The sequence below is a fragment of the Oncorhynchus mykiss genome, chromosome 9, assembly GCF_057628025.1.
Source record: "Oncorhynchus mykiss isolate SJ-2025 chromosome 9, ASM5762802v1, whole genome shotgun sequence".
Taxonomy (NCBI): domain Eukaryota; kingdom Metazoa; phylum Chordata; class Actinopteri; order Salmoniformes; family Salmonidae; genus Oncorhynchus; species Oncorhynchus mykiss.
The window spans coordinates 47,359,034-47,375,764 of NC_143030.1; the positions used below are offsets into that span (position 1 = coordinate 47,359,034).

Consider the following 16,731-nt stretch of genomic DNA (forward strand, 5'->3'; position numbering starts at 1 on the left):
GAGTGACAGGTTGGGACATAAAACGAAAACTGAGGTGGCACAAGTTTCAACTGAGGGGACTAAGCCTCATTTTTGCCCTCTCGTGGAGCCATGCCCAGGTTCTGATGTTCCTCATTCCTTAAGGAGATTTTACTGAATGGACCACCAGTGTCAGTAACACCGGGCCCAGTTTCTGATGTTCCTCATTCCTTAAGGGGATTATACTGAATGGACCACCAGTGTCAGTAACACTGAAGAGTCCAAGTGAGTTCTCAATATCTCATGCACATTTATTAAGTCTTAGTCCCAATTCACCTGTCTTTTATCCAAGTCTAAGACTTCTCATATAAAATCAGATTAGTCTGAATATACCTTCCCTCACAGATATATATATTAAAATAAAAAATAAAAATGCTCGTAGGATAATGCAATAACGCAGGTGATTGAGCACTTTGAGCATTTCTTTGTAAAACTGAAGAGACTTTAATTTACATTTTATTTTTGTGCCCACAGGGGGTGACGTTCCAGCTGATGATGGCAGTGGGAACAGCTGTGATTGGCTCGCTGCAGTTTGGCTACAACACAGGGGTCATCAACGCTCCCCAAAAGGTGAGTGAGAAAGGGACAGTTTCAAATGTCACCCTAATCCCTAAATAGTGCACTACTTTTGCCCAGTGCCATAGAGGCCCCGTATAGAGAATAAGGTGCAATTTTGGACACATACTCTGTTAGTTTCTATGTTTGTGCCCCTTAAAGCCTGTCCAAACCCAGTGAATGTAAAGACAGTATTCTTCCTATTCATTCTTGACACCTCTTACTAGCTCTGCAGGTTAAGATGTTCTCTCCATCAAGAGCCCCACCAGGTCAATCAACCGTGATACATAAAAAACATGTAGGATCTTTGACTGATGTGGTGAGACTCCCTGGTGAGATAAGAGGAGACGCAATCCTTCTACTGGTGTCGGATGTTGGATTTTTAGTTTGACCTGTTTTGTAGCAGGGGGGAAATAATCCTGTAGGAGGAGGATTTCAATGTCTGAATAAATATTTAGTATCGTCACCAGGGGAAGCTGTGATTGTATACAATGCAATACCGTACCTACTCTCTTAATAACCTAAAACGGTTCTTTGGCTGTCCCTATAGGAGAACCCTTTGAAGAACCTTTTTTGGTTCCAGGTAGAACCCTTTTGGGTTCCATGTAAAACCATTTCCAAGAAGGGTTCTACATGAACCCTGTAAGAGTTCTACCTGGAACCAAAAAATAGTTCTACCTGGAAGCAAAAGAGGTTCTCCTATGGGGACAGCTGAAGAACCCTTTTGGATCCCTTAGACTGCAGCTCCAGTTCAAGTAGCCAATGTAGGCTACATGCAGGCTACAGCGCGTCTCGTGTGAATTCTTATTCGGATTATAATAAATCCACATATTTCTAGGAAGTAAATGTATTTTTCGGTAGGGAAAATCCTTTTTTAAAATGTGTTTTATTATACTGTATGTTCAAGACAAGCAATGGGCAGAATAACTAATTTTCCAACATTGTTCTGTCTCTTCAATAAAAGCAAAAAAAATAGCAAAGGAGTGGCACTGACCCAGTCCTTAAAATATATATTTAAGGAATAATAAATAATTGGACAAATAACAATTAGATTGGTAAGCTCACGTCCAACCTAAAACACAAAAATAAAAAAATAAAAAAATAAATTGAATAAGGTAGGCTAAATTGATTCATAAAACATGTACAGACCAAGCAAGCAACAATATATGCTATGCTAACTGATTCCACCATTGAAAGAGAAAACAAACAAAGAAATAGAAAATAAACCGATATGCTGAGATTCAGGCTGGAGATTTTGAGGTGGAAAATAAAAACTTCAGAGGACTTTTAAACCTTGAATGCATGCTAGTTTGATTCACGCACTTAATGAGTGGAGTTCCACCAAAATATTGCAGTCAGGGTGCAAAATACCACAGCAGTTACTCCACTTTTACTGCAGTTTCAAAACTGCAATCTTTTTTTGGAAGGGTTTAGATAGCCTACAGCCTATTTTAGGCCCACAAGGTAACTGCATTAATTTCAAGAAGTAAAATTAACTGTCTGATAATTTACACGTCAAAGAAAAGTGTCTCAGCTCAACAGAATTGTCTTTGGATAGGCTCAAATCCATAAACATCTTGACAGCTTTACAAAATCAGATATTAAAGCCCACAATAAGGATGACTTCAAATGCCGACTTCAAACTGAAAGTATCGTAAGCCTATGCTACTGTAGTCGGCACATAATAGCTTAGCAATGGAAATCTCACCTGCTGTAAGGGCATCCACACCAAAGATCATAACTATATTGACAAATTATACAACGCCGAACTATAAAACGTGGGTAAGCATCCACACTGGAGGAAAGTTTATTGTTCTACAGTAGGCCTACATCTGTCAATCAACTGATGACCAAATCGGCTCACCAACTCAGCCAGGGAAACACAAACAAAGCCCTGTCGATGTTAATGGGGGCCTGTTCAGCCCTCCTTTTCCTATAGTCCACGACCAGCTCATTTGTCTTGCTCACATTGAGGGAGAGGTTGTTGTGCTGGCACCACACTGCCAAGTCTCTGACCTCCTCCCTATAGGCTGTCTCATCATTGTCAGTGATCACTGTCACTGTTGTGTCATCAGCAAACTTAATGATGGTGTTGGAGTCATGCTTGGCCATGCAGTCTTGGGTGAACAGGGAGTACAGGAGGGGACTAAGCACGCACCGCTGACGGTTCCCAGTGTTGAGGATCAGCGTGGCAGATGTGTTTTGCCTACCCTTACCACCTGGGGGCTGCCCGTCAGGAAGTCCAGGATCCAGTTGCAGAGGGAGGTGTTTAGTCCCAGGTTCCTTAGCTTAGTGATGAGCTTGGTGGGTACTATGGTGTTGAACGCTGAGCTGTAGTCAATGAACGGCATTCTCACATAGGTGTTCCTTTTGTCCAGATGGGAAAGGGCCGTGTGGAGTGCGATTGAGATTACGTCATCTGTGTATCTGTTGGGGCGGTATGCGAATTGGAGTGGGTCTAGGGTTTCTGGCATGATGGTGTTGATGTGAGCCATGACCAGCCATTCAAAGCACTTCATGACTCCCGACATGAGTGCAACTGGTCGGTAATCATTTAGGCACTTTCTTGGGCACAGGGACTATGGTGGTCTGTTTGAAACATGTAGTTATTACAGACTCGGTCAGGGAGAGGTTGAAAATGTCAGTGAAGACACTTGCCAGTTGGTCCGCGCGTGCTGTAAGTGCATGCAGCTTTGCAGCTTTGTGAATGTTGATCTGTTTAAAGGTCTTGCTTGCATCGACTATGGAGAGCATGATCACACAGTCATCCAGAACAGCTGGTGCTCTCATGCATGCTTCAGTGTTGCTTGCCCTGAAGCGAGCATAAAAGACATTTAGCTCCTCTGGTAGGCTCTTGTCACTGGGCAGCTCGCGACTGGGTTTCCCTTTGTGGTCCGTAATAGTTTTCAAGCCCTGCCACATCCGACGAGCGTCAGAGCCAGTGTAGTAGGATTCAATCTTAGTCCTGTATTGACACTTTGTCTGTTTGATGGTTCGTCTGAGGGCATAGCGGGATTTCTTGCAAGCGTCCGGATTAGTGGCTTGAAAGCGGCAGCTCTAGCCTTTAGTACTTCCTGCTTTAGTCTTTGCTTGTAAGCGGGAATCAGAAGGATAGAATTATGGTCAGATTTGCCAAATGGAGGGGGAGGAAGAGCTTTGTATGCGTTTCTGTGTGTGGAGTGAAGGTGGTCTAGAGTTTGTTTTCCTCTGGTTACACATGTGACATGCTGGTAGAAATGAGGTAAAACTGATTTAAGTTTGCCTGCATTAAAGTCCCTGGCCACTAGGAGTGCCGCTACTGGATGAGCATTTTCTTGTTTGTTTATGGCCTTATACAGCTCGTTAAATGCGGTCTTATTGGCATCATCGGTTGGTGGTGGTAAATAGACTACGCCCAATTTTTCAGTTTTTGATTTGTTAAAAAAGTTTGAAATATCCAATAAATGTCGTTCCACTTCATGATTGTGTCCCACTTGTTGTTGATTCTTCACAAAAAAATACAGTTTTATATCTTTATGTTTGAAGCCTGAAATGTGGCAAAAGGTTGCAAAGTTCAAGGGGGCCGAATACTTTCGCAAGGCACTGTACATACATGTAAGCCATAGCGTATCGCTCTGGGTTTGATTCCAGCCCACTCTCTTCTGGCACAATAACTCAAAAGTCTGAACTTAGTCCTTTAAAAAAAATCTATTTCACAAGCATTCTGTACAATTGAAATAAAGTATTTCCTCGTTTACCATGGCAAATCTACTGTGGCAATTGATATATTTTTCTATAATATATACACTAGATCAAAAAAATCATGGGCTGCGTTTTTTCGTTTTTAAAATCTGAGTCACTTTCTTTCATGCCCCATTGTGCTTCATTCCGTAGGCTACCTCACGATTCTCAATTTCATCTTGTCTTTACATCTGATATTATAGGCCTATGTGTGCAATTAGTTTTGATAGGCTTCAGTAGGCTATAGTTTAGGTGTAGCCTACTATACAGCTGCATTTCGGGATACACTTTACACTTGTATGTCGTAGTGGAGACCAATATCTATCTTGAGTTATTAAGCTTTATGAAACAACAGTTGTTGATGTGTATGGATGTATTTCTGATACATTTTGTACATTTTAATGTTGCAGTAATAGGACCTATAGACCTACAGTAGCAGTAGGAAATGTATTAATATTCTGTCTGGTGCTTTACTGTTTGAGGTGGCAAGAGAAGAAGGATGATTTTGATAGCTGGCACTGGTCCGAATGACTCGACTGCCCCTACATGGAGAGAAAGAGAACTGCAGGTTTTCAGTGAACGTATCTAAATCACAAGGCTTCTTCGAATTTCCAGCTGGCAGGAACAAATTTTGCTACGAAAGAGTGATCAAATTAACATCTGACATCTGTAAGTGACAGTCTGGCTGATATACTGGAGATACTCTGGTACTGTATGTACTTTACTCCAGCAGTTTCTTGAGAAAGTTACTTGAGGTATTACTGAAGCCTGGTCTGTAAATAAAAATGTGTATTACTGTGTGTGTGTGTACTTTGTGTGTATGTGTGTGTGTGCGTGTGTGTGTGTCTGTGATTTGGGAGGTTTAAGGCTAATACTGGAGCGTCTACGGGATACCTGAGCACATGAGCACTATAAATAGCTTTGTACATTAAGATTACATCAGTCTAAAGGTGTGCAGGACAGTAAGGTAGCTGCTAGTGGATCCAGTATCTTTGATAATTTGTTAGGGATTGTAGTCACCTCCACGGTCTGCGGTGTCACCATCTATTGTAGTGAGTTACAGTTTCAAAATTCCCTTAACTTTCCCAAATTTACCAGGTTTTCCTGAGATCCCTGTTGGAGGATTCCCGTATTTCAATCTTATTCCAGGAAGTCACCAACTGGGAATTTTGGGAAAGGTTTACCATTGCAGTCATTCCACTTCCGGTGTGTAAATTACACGTGGCAGAGGTAACGAGGATCATTGTCACGTTTGCAGGATTAAGGTGGCTACAGGAGTTGTGCAACTAATAATAACAAAGAGATCATTCACTCTGACTACTCTCTTCTTCACGTATTCTTTATGGCAAATTTACCTCACACCTCCTTCAAAGTACACTAGTACACTAGAAAATTTGTATCACCAGATAAAAATGTTGTGGGGTATAAGTCAAAGTCAGGTAAAAAAAACAAACAATGATGTGCTCACATCCAACAAACCACTGCAGGGGGTGAATAGTGATGCCATAGTGAAAAATATGCTTTCCATAGTCAGAGACCCAGGGCATATTCTTTGGGCAATAAACTCTGCCTTACTCACACCTGTATCAATGACACTCTGAGTTATGTTTGTCAAAATGAAGTCCTGTAATGAACAATCTTGCATCGTGTATCTCTGCCCCCCTCTGCTGGTCAAAAGCTGGCTTATGTAAGAAGGTTTTTATTTACCTGTTCTTTAGAATACGGCCGAATACTGAGTGGCTGCGGATCCGACTTTTATGGACCCCTCTTCCCGACACTAAAGGTCCTGAAAGGTCTGCGCATGTGCGGATTTTCTACTTTACACACAGTTTCTGCTCTACTTGTAGAGAACAGGCTACTCTGGCGAATGTTGCTCATTTAATAAAGTTAGATTAAAGCTGAATCCATTTCCGCAAGATCACAATGATCGTATTCTTCATAACAAAATAGAATATAACAAATATAATAAACTCAGCAAAAAAAGAAACGTCCCTTTTTCAGGACCCTGTCTTTCAAAGATAATTAGTAAAAATCCAAATAACTTCACAGATATACATTGTAAAGGGTTTAAACACTGTTTCTGGTGACACCAGTTGACAGTGAGAGGATGTTTCTCTTTTTGCTGAGTTTATAACAATACTGTAACACAAAAAGGAATACGTGATTTCTTGAGAACTCAACAGCTTGCGCCAATAGGCAAAATATGTGCTTTGAATGAAACTAAAATTAATGCAAATAAGTTAGAAATGGTGCTACTAATGCACATGACGGCACAAACACGTCTCATAAAAAGTACATATGTTTTTGTTTGGTTATCTTTTGGAAATTGTAGAAGTAAAACATTTTCCTTCTTCAGAAGTTCCAGCTAGGCAGGCTAACAAGCGAATTCATTTGCTAGCTATCATACAGTAGGCGTATATTAATAATATAAGAAGACATGCAATCATAATTGACTGTAGCGCATATAAAGCACCCAGCCCTGGGCTGCTGTCGCGAATTGAATTATGGGGAGTTTCAGGCCCTGAAGTGAACATAATTGTACACTCGCAAAGCCGACAAAAAATGTTGCCAACGTCTCTTGCTTGGCTAATCATTTGGACTACCCTCCAAGATGGCCATTCCCCCAAGGGCATAAGACAAGGGTGTGTCTTTTAAGTGTTTGGACCGCTTCCCTGGTAATCGTAGCGTCGGAGATGACTAGGAACTTTGTTCAGGTGCACAGATGTTTCGTCACTGATCATTTGGATAAATCATGATTTCGCAGGTGTTCGCATCCTTCCAATTTCGGAAGGGGAGGGGACATTTAACCCATTTGTTTTAGATACCGCCCTGGCTTCACATCCTAGTAAATATTTTCTTCTATCATGTGTCCGCGCAGAATTTAATTGAGCATCTGACGCAATTACGCAAGATTTTAGTTCTAGTTCCGAGATTACAATATCTATAATTTCACTCTATGGTTGGTAATTCACGATGAATTGAATTGTGAGTGTATGTATGTATGATAATGATATTATTTAAAGGGGCAATCTGCAGTTTGTACAGACATTTTTTACTTATAAATTAATGATATGTACCCATTGATTCTTGAAGAATATCATTTATAAATGCCTCATGAGCTTAATTCAACTGTCGTACCCCATCAAAGTAAATGCAAACAAACATTAGCTACATGGTTGAAACTACAATTTTGATATCCTGGATGGTAAGTCCTTGCATCCATAACGCTGTCTATGAATTTGAGGGCGATTACATTTCTCCAGCCCCATTCCTCAGCTTTTAAAATGTTTTATTTTTGTTTTACCCCTTTTTCGGGATATCCAATTGATAGTTACAGTCTTGTCCCATCGATGCAACTCCCGTACTTACTCGGGAGAGGTGAATGTCGAGAGCCACGCATCCTCCGAAACAGGACCCTGCTAAGCCACACTGCTTCTTGACACACTGCTCGCTTAACCCTGAAACCAGCCGCACCAATGTGTCGCAGGAAACACCGTACAACTGCCGACCGCATTCAGCTTGCAGGTGCCCAGCTCACCACAAGGAGTTGCTAGAGCGCAATGGGACAAGGACATCCGGCCGACCAAGCCCTACCCTAACCCAGACGACGCTGGGCCAATTGTGTGACGCCTCATGGGTCAAACCCACTTGGGAGGCCCATCACTCAGCTTTTTACCGGGGAGGATGCTTTGTTATTGTTTGCTGCTGATTGCAGCTTTAATGTCTCCAGCAACCTTCAATGATGAATATAGTTAATGTATGTTCCTCATGTTGTGATATGTTGTATTGTACCTTAGATCATTGAAGGCTTTTTAAATGACACGTGGAACAACAGGTACTCTGAGCCCATCCCTGCCACATCCCTGACCACCCTGTGGTCCATCTCCGTGGCCATCTTCTCTGTCGGGGGCATCTTCGGCTCCTTCTCCGTGGGCCTCTTTGTCAACCGCCTGGGCAGGTAAATCTGCTCTGTTAGTGTTATATTTTAGACTGGTCTTTACGTTAAAAGGGTGTGGTAATCATGCGCCATTTTGTTTTTTTTTGTGCTGTCCTATGCACCTTAACAGCAGTATAGCATTTTTGTGCCTTTAGGAAGTGAAGAAGCCAGCCATATTTTTCAATTGACCTCTCTGTGAATGATTTGCAGGAGGAACTCGATGCTCATCGCCAATGTGCTAGCATTCATTGCCGCCGGGTTCATGGGCTTCTCCAAGCTGGCGGTGTCGTGGGAGATGCTGATCATTGGCCGCTTCATCGTGGGACTTTACTCCGGCCTGTCCACTGGCTTCGTGCCCATGTACGTGGGGGAGATCGCGCCCACTTCGCTCCGTGGGGCGCTGGGCACTCTGCACCAGCTGGGAATCGTCATTGGAATCCTCATGGCACAGGTAGGCACTGTCCGTTGGGTGACTTTCAGTTTCACCTGATCCAATATCAGCGATTACTAGAGATGACAATCCAAATGTGGCACAGGACAACTGGACAAATATAGCAATGACGAGAAGACAAATGTTCAAGTAATATTTGCTGCCCTCAGGTGTGATCTTTTTGTTATCTTTTTCAACGCTAGTGATACAGCACAATCATCTGGACAAATATATTCTTTCCACCAACATACCGTTCCCAAGTAACTTCACCACAGTGCATTTCCATGGTAGTTTAACTTTCATTAACAGTGTTACAGTGTACAAACATATTGTTACTTACAGGTGTTTGGGATGGAGTCGATCATGGGGAACTCCACTATGTGGCCCTTCCTGCTGGGCCTCACTTTCATCCCGGCCGTGTTGCAGTGTATCCTGCTGCCCTTCTGCCCCGAGAGTCCTCGCTTCCTCCTCATCAACTGCAACGAGGAGCTCAAGGCCAGGGAAGGTAAGCCTCTGACCATCTACTGCTACACCTTCACTCCCTCAAACATGGAACCCTCCCGACTGAGGACCTATTCCCATGGAGAGCAGGAGAGCTCCTGGGTGTGTAGGCTTTTGTTCCAGCCCTGCTCTAACACACCATTCAACTAATCAAGGTCCTGACAAGCAGCTTATTAGTAGAATCTGGGGTGTTAAAGTAGGGCTGGAACAAACGCCTGCACATCCAGTAGCTCTCCAGGAGGAGGGTCGGCCACCAGTCATGCATCTTGGTACCAGCTGAATGGAGTCCTGAGTGTGGTGTGGATTTGCATGCAGTGCTGGAGAAGCTGCGAGGCACTGAGGAGGTGGGCGCCGACATGCAGGAGATGAAGGAGGAGGCCAGGCAGATGATGAGGGAGAAGAAAGTGACCATCCTGGAGCTATTCCGCTCGCCACTCTACCGCCAGCCCATCTTCATCGCCATCATGCTCCAGCTCTCCCAGCAGCTGTCTGGCATCAACGCTGTGAGTGTAGGACACTCTGGGAGACACACACTGACTTGTGAATACACATGCATGCATGCACATACATGCTAGCTCATGCACACACATGTGCACACACACTTCAAACTACATGATCCACTAAATGATGACAATTTTGTGCAGGTTTTCTACTACTCCACCAGGATCTTTGAGAAGGCGGGGGTTTCTCAGCCAGTCTATGCTACCATTGGGGCTGGGGTAGTCAATACAGCCTTCACTGTTGTGTCTGTAAGTCAGAAAAAAATACATTTAATTATATTTAATTTCACAAAATGTATTTCAAATACATGTACATACATTTCCATCTTTGTTCAAATGCATGTAATGGCTGACAATTCCAGAAATGCATAGCTAAGATATCTAGTCTACAGGGAGGCCAAAGCAGTTCCTAATTCAGTATATGACATAGTTTGGCCCTTCAGAGGATTCTTTAATTACTCTTTTTACACAAAATGTTTGCATTGATATAATTTTAACATTGTCATAAAGAGTGCATGTTCAACTTCATAAAAAACATGTTTCCTGTCTCAAGAGGTTAAATAAAAATGTAAAAGTAAGGGCCTCTCTTCAACTTCATTAAATAATGAAAAAATCATTACATGATTTGAAATTTAAATGCATTTTAGTTCTTTCGGTATGCTTTTGATATGTCTCAAGTACAATAAAAATACACTCTGAGCAAATATACTGTAGCTGCGGCAGCCTATTAGATGATCTGGAGGCGTGGCTTCTTGGAGGCGTGGCCTTGGTTTGAGCTCGTTGGGCCACCCATGGGCGAACGTGTCATAATATTAATATGAGAAGACATTTGAAAATATATTTACTAAATGTATCACTAAATACATGTGGAAACATCATTTAATGTATTTCAGAATGTATTTTAGAATACATTAAATACATTTTCTAATGTATAAGTGTACAAAACATTAAGGACACCTTCCTAATATTGAGTTGTGGAATACAGGTGAAAGCTATGGTCCCTTATTGATGTCACTTGTTAAATCTACTTCAATCAGTGTAGATGAAGGGGAAGAAACAGTTTAAAGAAGGATTTTTAAGCCTTGAGACAATTGAGACATGGATTGTGTAGGTGTCCAATTCAGAGGGTGAATGGACAAAACAAAATATTTAAGGGCTTTTGAACGGGGTATGGTAGTAGGTGCCAGGCGATCCTGCTGGATTTTTCATGCTCAACAGTTTCCCGTGTGTATCAAGAATGATCCACCACCCAAAGGACATCCAGCCAACTTTACACAACTGTGGGAAGCATAGGAGTCAACATGGGCCAGTATACCTGTGGAATCCTTTTGACACCTTGTAGAGTCCATGGCCCGACGAATTGAGGCTGTTCTGAGGGAAAAGGGGGGTGCAACTGGACTCAATATTACGAAGGTGTTCTTAATGTTTTGTTCACTCAGTGTATATTGTGATATACATTTTACATACGTTTATATATCCATTTTAAATACATTATCCCCCAAAAATGTATTAAAAATATATTTTAAATGTTTGTTTTTTCTAGTATGGGTGGAAAATAAAACAGACTAATGTGTCTTTTAAATGTAGCCACTCCCCACTCCCCAACCCCCACTGACACCACCTTTCTTCTCCTCTTCCTCGCTCTCTTTATATAGCTATTCATTGTGGAGCGTGCTGGGCGAAGATCCCTTCACCTCACTGGGTTACTGGGGATGGCCTTCTCAGCGGTCCTGATGACAGTTGCCATGGCACTGCTGGTATGTATAATGGTGCACTAAAGGAACATAAAAAATGGATATGCTTATATTATATTTTATGTACACGGCTACTTCAACCAGACTCGTCTACTGATGTGTCTTGCCTCAGGACCAGCTGCCATGGATGTCGTACGTTAGCATCGTGGCCATCTTCAGCTTCGTGGCCTTCTTTGAGATTGGCCCAGGCCCCATCCCATGGTTCATTGTGGCTGAGCTCTTCAGCCAAGGTCCTCGGCCCTCTGCCTTTGCCGTGGCTGGATTCTCCAACTGGTCAGCTAACTTTATAGTGGGCATGACCTTCCAATACGTTGAGGTAAGGATACAGAAACCATTACTATTGCATTAATGGCTCATTTTCATATTATATGAATTAATATACATTGATAGTATATATTATTATATATATTATATAGTTCTATAATAGCACTTATGACTTCCACTTTCAATTTGGAAATTGTGAAAATAATGTAACTTTTCTGTATTCTCTGTAGCAACTGTGTGGCCCCTACGTCTTCATCATCTTCACCGTGCTGTTGCTGGGCTTCTTCGTCTTCACCTACTTCATGGTGCCCGAAACCAAGGGACGATCGTTTGACGAGATCGCCGCTGGCTTCCGCCATGATGCCGGAGAGGCAGGGGAGAAGTATGCGCCTGACGAGATGAACAGCCTGGGGGGAGCCGACTCCCAGCTCTAAGCCCTCCGACAACACCGATACATACAGTTGAAGTCGGAAGTTTACATACCCTTAGGTTGGAGTCATTAAAACTAGTTTTTCAACCACTCCACAAATGTCTTGTTAACTATAGTTTTGGCAAGTTGGTTAGGACATCTACTTTGTGCATGACATAAGTCATTTTTCCAACAATAATGTTTACAGACAGATTATTTCACTTATAATTAATTCCCTGTATCACAATTCCAGTGGGTCAGAAGTTTACTAAGTTGACTGTGCCTTTAAACAGCTTGAAAAATTCCAGAAAATTATGTCATGGCTTTAGAAGCTTCTGATAGGCTAATTGACATAATTTGAGTCAATTGGAGCTGTACCTGTGGATGTATTTCAAGGCCTACCTTCAAATTCAGTGCTTATTTGCCTGACATCATGGGAAAATCTAAAGAAATCAGCCAAGACCTCAGGAAAAAAGTCTGTTTCATCCTTGGGAGCAATTTCCAAACGCCTGAAGGTACCACATTCATCTGTACAAACAATAGTACGCAGCCGTCATACCGCTCAGGAAGGAGACGCGTTTTGTCTCCTAGAGATCGACGTATTTGGGTGCGAAAAGTGCAAATCAATCCCAGAACAACAGCAAGGGACCTTGTGAAGATGCTGGAGGAAACAGGTACAAAAGTATCTAGTAAAATGAGTCCTATATCGACATAACCTGAAAGGCCGCTCAGCAAGGAAGAAGCCACTGCTCCAAAACCGACATAAATAAGCCACACTACGATTCACAACTGCAGATAGGGACAAAGATCATACTTTTTGGAGAAATGTCCTCTGGTCTGATGAAACAAAAATAGAACTGTTTGGCTATAATGACCATTGTTATGTTTGGAGGAAAAGGGGGGAGGCTTGCAAGCCGATTAACACCATCCCAACTGTGAAGCACTGGGGTGGCAGCATCATGTTGTGGGGGTGCTTTGCTGCAGGAGGGACTGGTGCACTTCACAAAATAGATGGCATCATGAGAGGGGAAAATTATGTGGAAATACAGTGCCTTGCGAAAGTATTCGGCCCCCTTGAACTTTGCGACCTTTTGCCACATTTCAGGCTTCAAACATAAAGATATTAAACTGTATTTTTTTGTGAAGAATCAACAACAAGTGGGACACAATCATGAAGCAGAACGACATTTATTGGATATTTAAAACTTTTTTAACAAATCAAAAACTGAAAAATTGGGCGTGCAAAATTATTCAGCCCCCTTAAGTTAATACTTTGTAGCGCCACCTTTTGCTGCGATTACAGCTGTAAGTCGCTTGGGGTATGTCTCTATCAGTTTTGCACATCGAGAGACTGAAATTTTTTCCCATTCCTCCTTGCAAAACAGCTCGAGCTCAGTGAGGTTGGATGGAGAGCATTTGTGAACAGCAGTTTTCAGTTCTTTCCACAGATTCTCGATTGGATTCAGGTCTGGACTTTGACTTGGCCATTCTAACACCTGGATATGTTTATTTTTGAAGCATTCCATTGTAGATTTTGCTTTATGTTTTGGATCATTGTCTTGTTGGAAGACAAATCTCCGTCCCAGTCTCAGGTCTTTTGTAGACTCCATCAGGTATTCTTCCAGAATGGTCCTGTATTTGGCTGCATCCATCTTCTCATCAATTTTAACCATCTTCCCTGTCCCTGCTGAAGAAAAGCAGGCCCAAAACATGATGCTGCCACCACCATGATTGACAGTGGAGATGGTGTGTTCAGGGTGATGAGCTGTGTTGCTTTTACGCCAAACATAGCGGTTTGCATTGTTGCCAAAAAGTTCAATTTTGGTTTCATCTGACCAGAGCACCTTCTTCCACATGTTTAGTGTGTCTCCCAGGTGGCTTGTGGCAAACTTTAAACGACACTTTTTATGGATTTCTTTAAGAAATGGCTTTCTTCTTGCCACTCTTCCATAAAGGCCAGATTTGTGCAATATACGACTGATTGTTGTCCTATGGACAGAGTCTCCCACCTCAGCTGTAGATCTCTGCAGTTCATCCAGAGTGATCATGGGCCTCTTGGCTGCATCTCTGATCAGTCTTCTCCTTGTATGAGCTGAAAGTTTAGAGGGACGGCCAGGTCTTGGTAGATTTGCAGTGGTCTGATACTCCTTCCATTTCAATATTATCGCTTGCACAGTGCTCCTTGGGATGTTTAAAGCTTGGGAAATCTTTTTGTAACCAAATCCGGCTTTAAACTTCTTCACAACAGTATCTCGGACCTGCCTGGTGTGTTTCTTGTTCTTCATGATGCTCTCTGCGCTTTTAACGGACCTCTGAGACTATCACAGTGCAGGTGCATTTATACGGAGACTTGATTACACACAGGTGGATTGTATTTATCATCATTAGTCATTTAGGTCAACATTGGATCATTCAGAGATCCTCACTGAACTTCTGGAGAGAGTTTGCTGCACTGAAAGTAAAGGGGCTGAATAATTTTGCACGCCCAATTTTTCAGTTTTTGAGTTGTTTAAAAAGTTTGAAATATCCAATAAATGTCGTTCCACTTCAAATCAAATCAAATCAAATTTATTTATATAGCCCTTCGTACATCAGCTGATATCTCAAAGTGCTGTACAGAAACCCAGCCTAAAACCCCAAACAGCAAGCAATGCAGGTGTAGAAGCACGGTGGCTAGGAAAAACTCCCTAGAAAGGCCAAAACCTAGGAAGAAACCTAGAGAGGAACCAGGCTATGTGGGGTGGCCAGTCCTCTTCTGGCTGTGCCGGGTGGAGATTATAACAAAACATGGTCAAGATGTTCAAATGTTCATAAATGACCAGCATGGTCGAATAATAATAAGGCAGAACAGTTGAAACTGGAGCAGCAGCACAGTCAGGTGGACTGGGGACAGCAAGGAGTCATCATGTCAGGTATTCCTGGGGCATAGTCCTAGGGCTCAGGTCCTCCGAGAGAGAGAAAGCAAGAGAGAATTAGAGAGAGCATATGTGGGATGGCCAGTCCTCTTCTGGCTGTGCCGGGTGGAGATTATAACAGAACATGGCCAAGATGTTCAAATGTTCATAAATGACCAGCATGGTCGAATAATAATAAGGCAGAACAGTTGAAACTGGAGCAGCAGCACAGCCAGGTGGACTGGGGACAGCAAGGAGTCATCATGTCAGGTAGTCCTGGGGCATGGTCCTAGGGCTCAGGTCCTCCGAGTGAGAGAAAGAGAGAAGGAGAGAATTAGAGAACGCACACTTAGATTCACACAGGACACCAAATAGGACAGGAGAAGTACTCCAGATATAACAAACTGACCCTAGCCCCCCGACACATAAACTACTGCAGCATAAATACTGGAGGCTGAGACAGGAGGGGTCAGGAGACACTGTGGCCCACTCCGAGGACACCCCCGGACAGGGCCAAACAGGAAGGATATAACCCCACCCACTTTGCCAAAGCACAGCCCCCACACCACTAGAGGGATATCTTCAACCACCAACTTACCATCCTGAGACAAGGCTGAGTATAGCCCACAAAGACCTCCGCCACGGCACAACCCAAGGGGGGGGGGGGGGGGGGGGGCGCCAACCCAGACAGGATGACCACTTCATGATTGTGTCCCACTTGTTGTTGATTCTTCACAAAAAAATACAGTTTTATATCTTTATGTTTGAAGCCTGAAATGTGGCAAAAGGTCGCAAAGTTCAAGGGGGCCGAATACTTTCGCAAGGCACTGTATTGAAGCAACATCTAAAGGCATCAGTCAGGAAGTTAAAGCTTGGTCGCAAATGGGTCTTCCAAATGGACAATGACCCCAAGCATATTTCCAAAGTTGGGGCAAAATGACTTCAGGACAACAAAGTCAAGGTATTGGAGTGGTCATCACAAAGCCCTGACCTCAATCCTATAGAAAATTTGTGAGCAGAACTGAAAAAGTGTGTGCGAGCAGGGAGGCCTATAAACCTGGTTTAGTTACACCAGCTCTGTCAGGAAGAATGGGCCAAAATTCACCCAACTTATTGTGGGAAGCTTGTGGAAGGCTACCTGAAACGTTTCACCCAAGTTAAACCATTTATAGGCAATGCTACCAAATACTAATTGAGTGTATGTAAACTTCTGACCCATTGGGAATGTGATGAAAGAAATAAAAGCTGAAAAAAAATATTCTCTCTACTATTATTCTGACATTTCAAATTCTTAAAATAAAGTGGTGATCCTAACTGACCTAAGACAGGGAATTCTTACTAGGATTAGATGTCAGAAATTGTGAAAAAACTGAGTTTAAAAGTATTTGGCTAAGGTGTATGTAAACTTCTGACTTCAACTGTACATATATAGATAGATAGATAGATAGATAGCTAGATTTTATTTGACCATGTAAAACAATATACAACCACAAATGTGGATAATGCATTTAAAATCATCAAGCATGACACGAGACATGTTTTACGATCTATTTCCATTATAGTCTTAAATAAATGGTTCAAAAATGTACAAACATAAACGTACTAGGCATACTTGGCTTACACATATAACACATGACATAACAGCCATAGTTGGCTTACACATATAGCTAACACATAACAAATCAAAGGATAGGAGACATTGTCATAGCCATAGAGCAGGACTCCCTCAACAGATCAGCGATCTCAGGC

The 16,731-nt window shown here is 42.5% G+C and overlaps 1 protein-coding gene across 1 annotated transcript in view; it reads left to right on the forward strand.

Moving 5' to 3' along the window:
- glut1b (solute carrier family 2, facilitated glucose transporter member 1) overlaps positions 1-12,208 on the forward strand; it is a 37,506-nt gene extending 25,298 nt beyond the window's left edge. Inside the window, exons 2-10 of the mRNA XM_021617145.3 lie at positions 493-588; positions 8,091-8,251; positions 8,441-8,681; positions 9,003-9,165; positions 9,477-9,664; positions 9,806-9,910; positions 11,317-11,418; positions 11,528-11,731; positions 11,910-12,208. Coding sequence (XP_021472820.2) covers positions 493-588; positions 8,091-8,251; positions 8,441-8,681; positions 9,003-9,165; positions 9,477-9,664; positions 9,806-9,910; positions 11,317-11,418; positions 11,528-11,731; positions 11,910-12,113 — 1,464 coding nt within the window. The 3' untranslated portion in view covers positions 12,114-12,208. The remainder of the gene's footprint in view (positions 1-492; positions 589-8,090; positions 8,252-8,440; positions 8,682-9,002; positions 9,166-9,476; positions 9,665-9,805; positions 9,911-11,316; positions 11,419-11,527; positions 11,732-11,909) is intronic.
- The last annotated feature ends 4,523 nt before the right edge of the window (positions 12,209-16,731 follow it).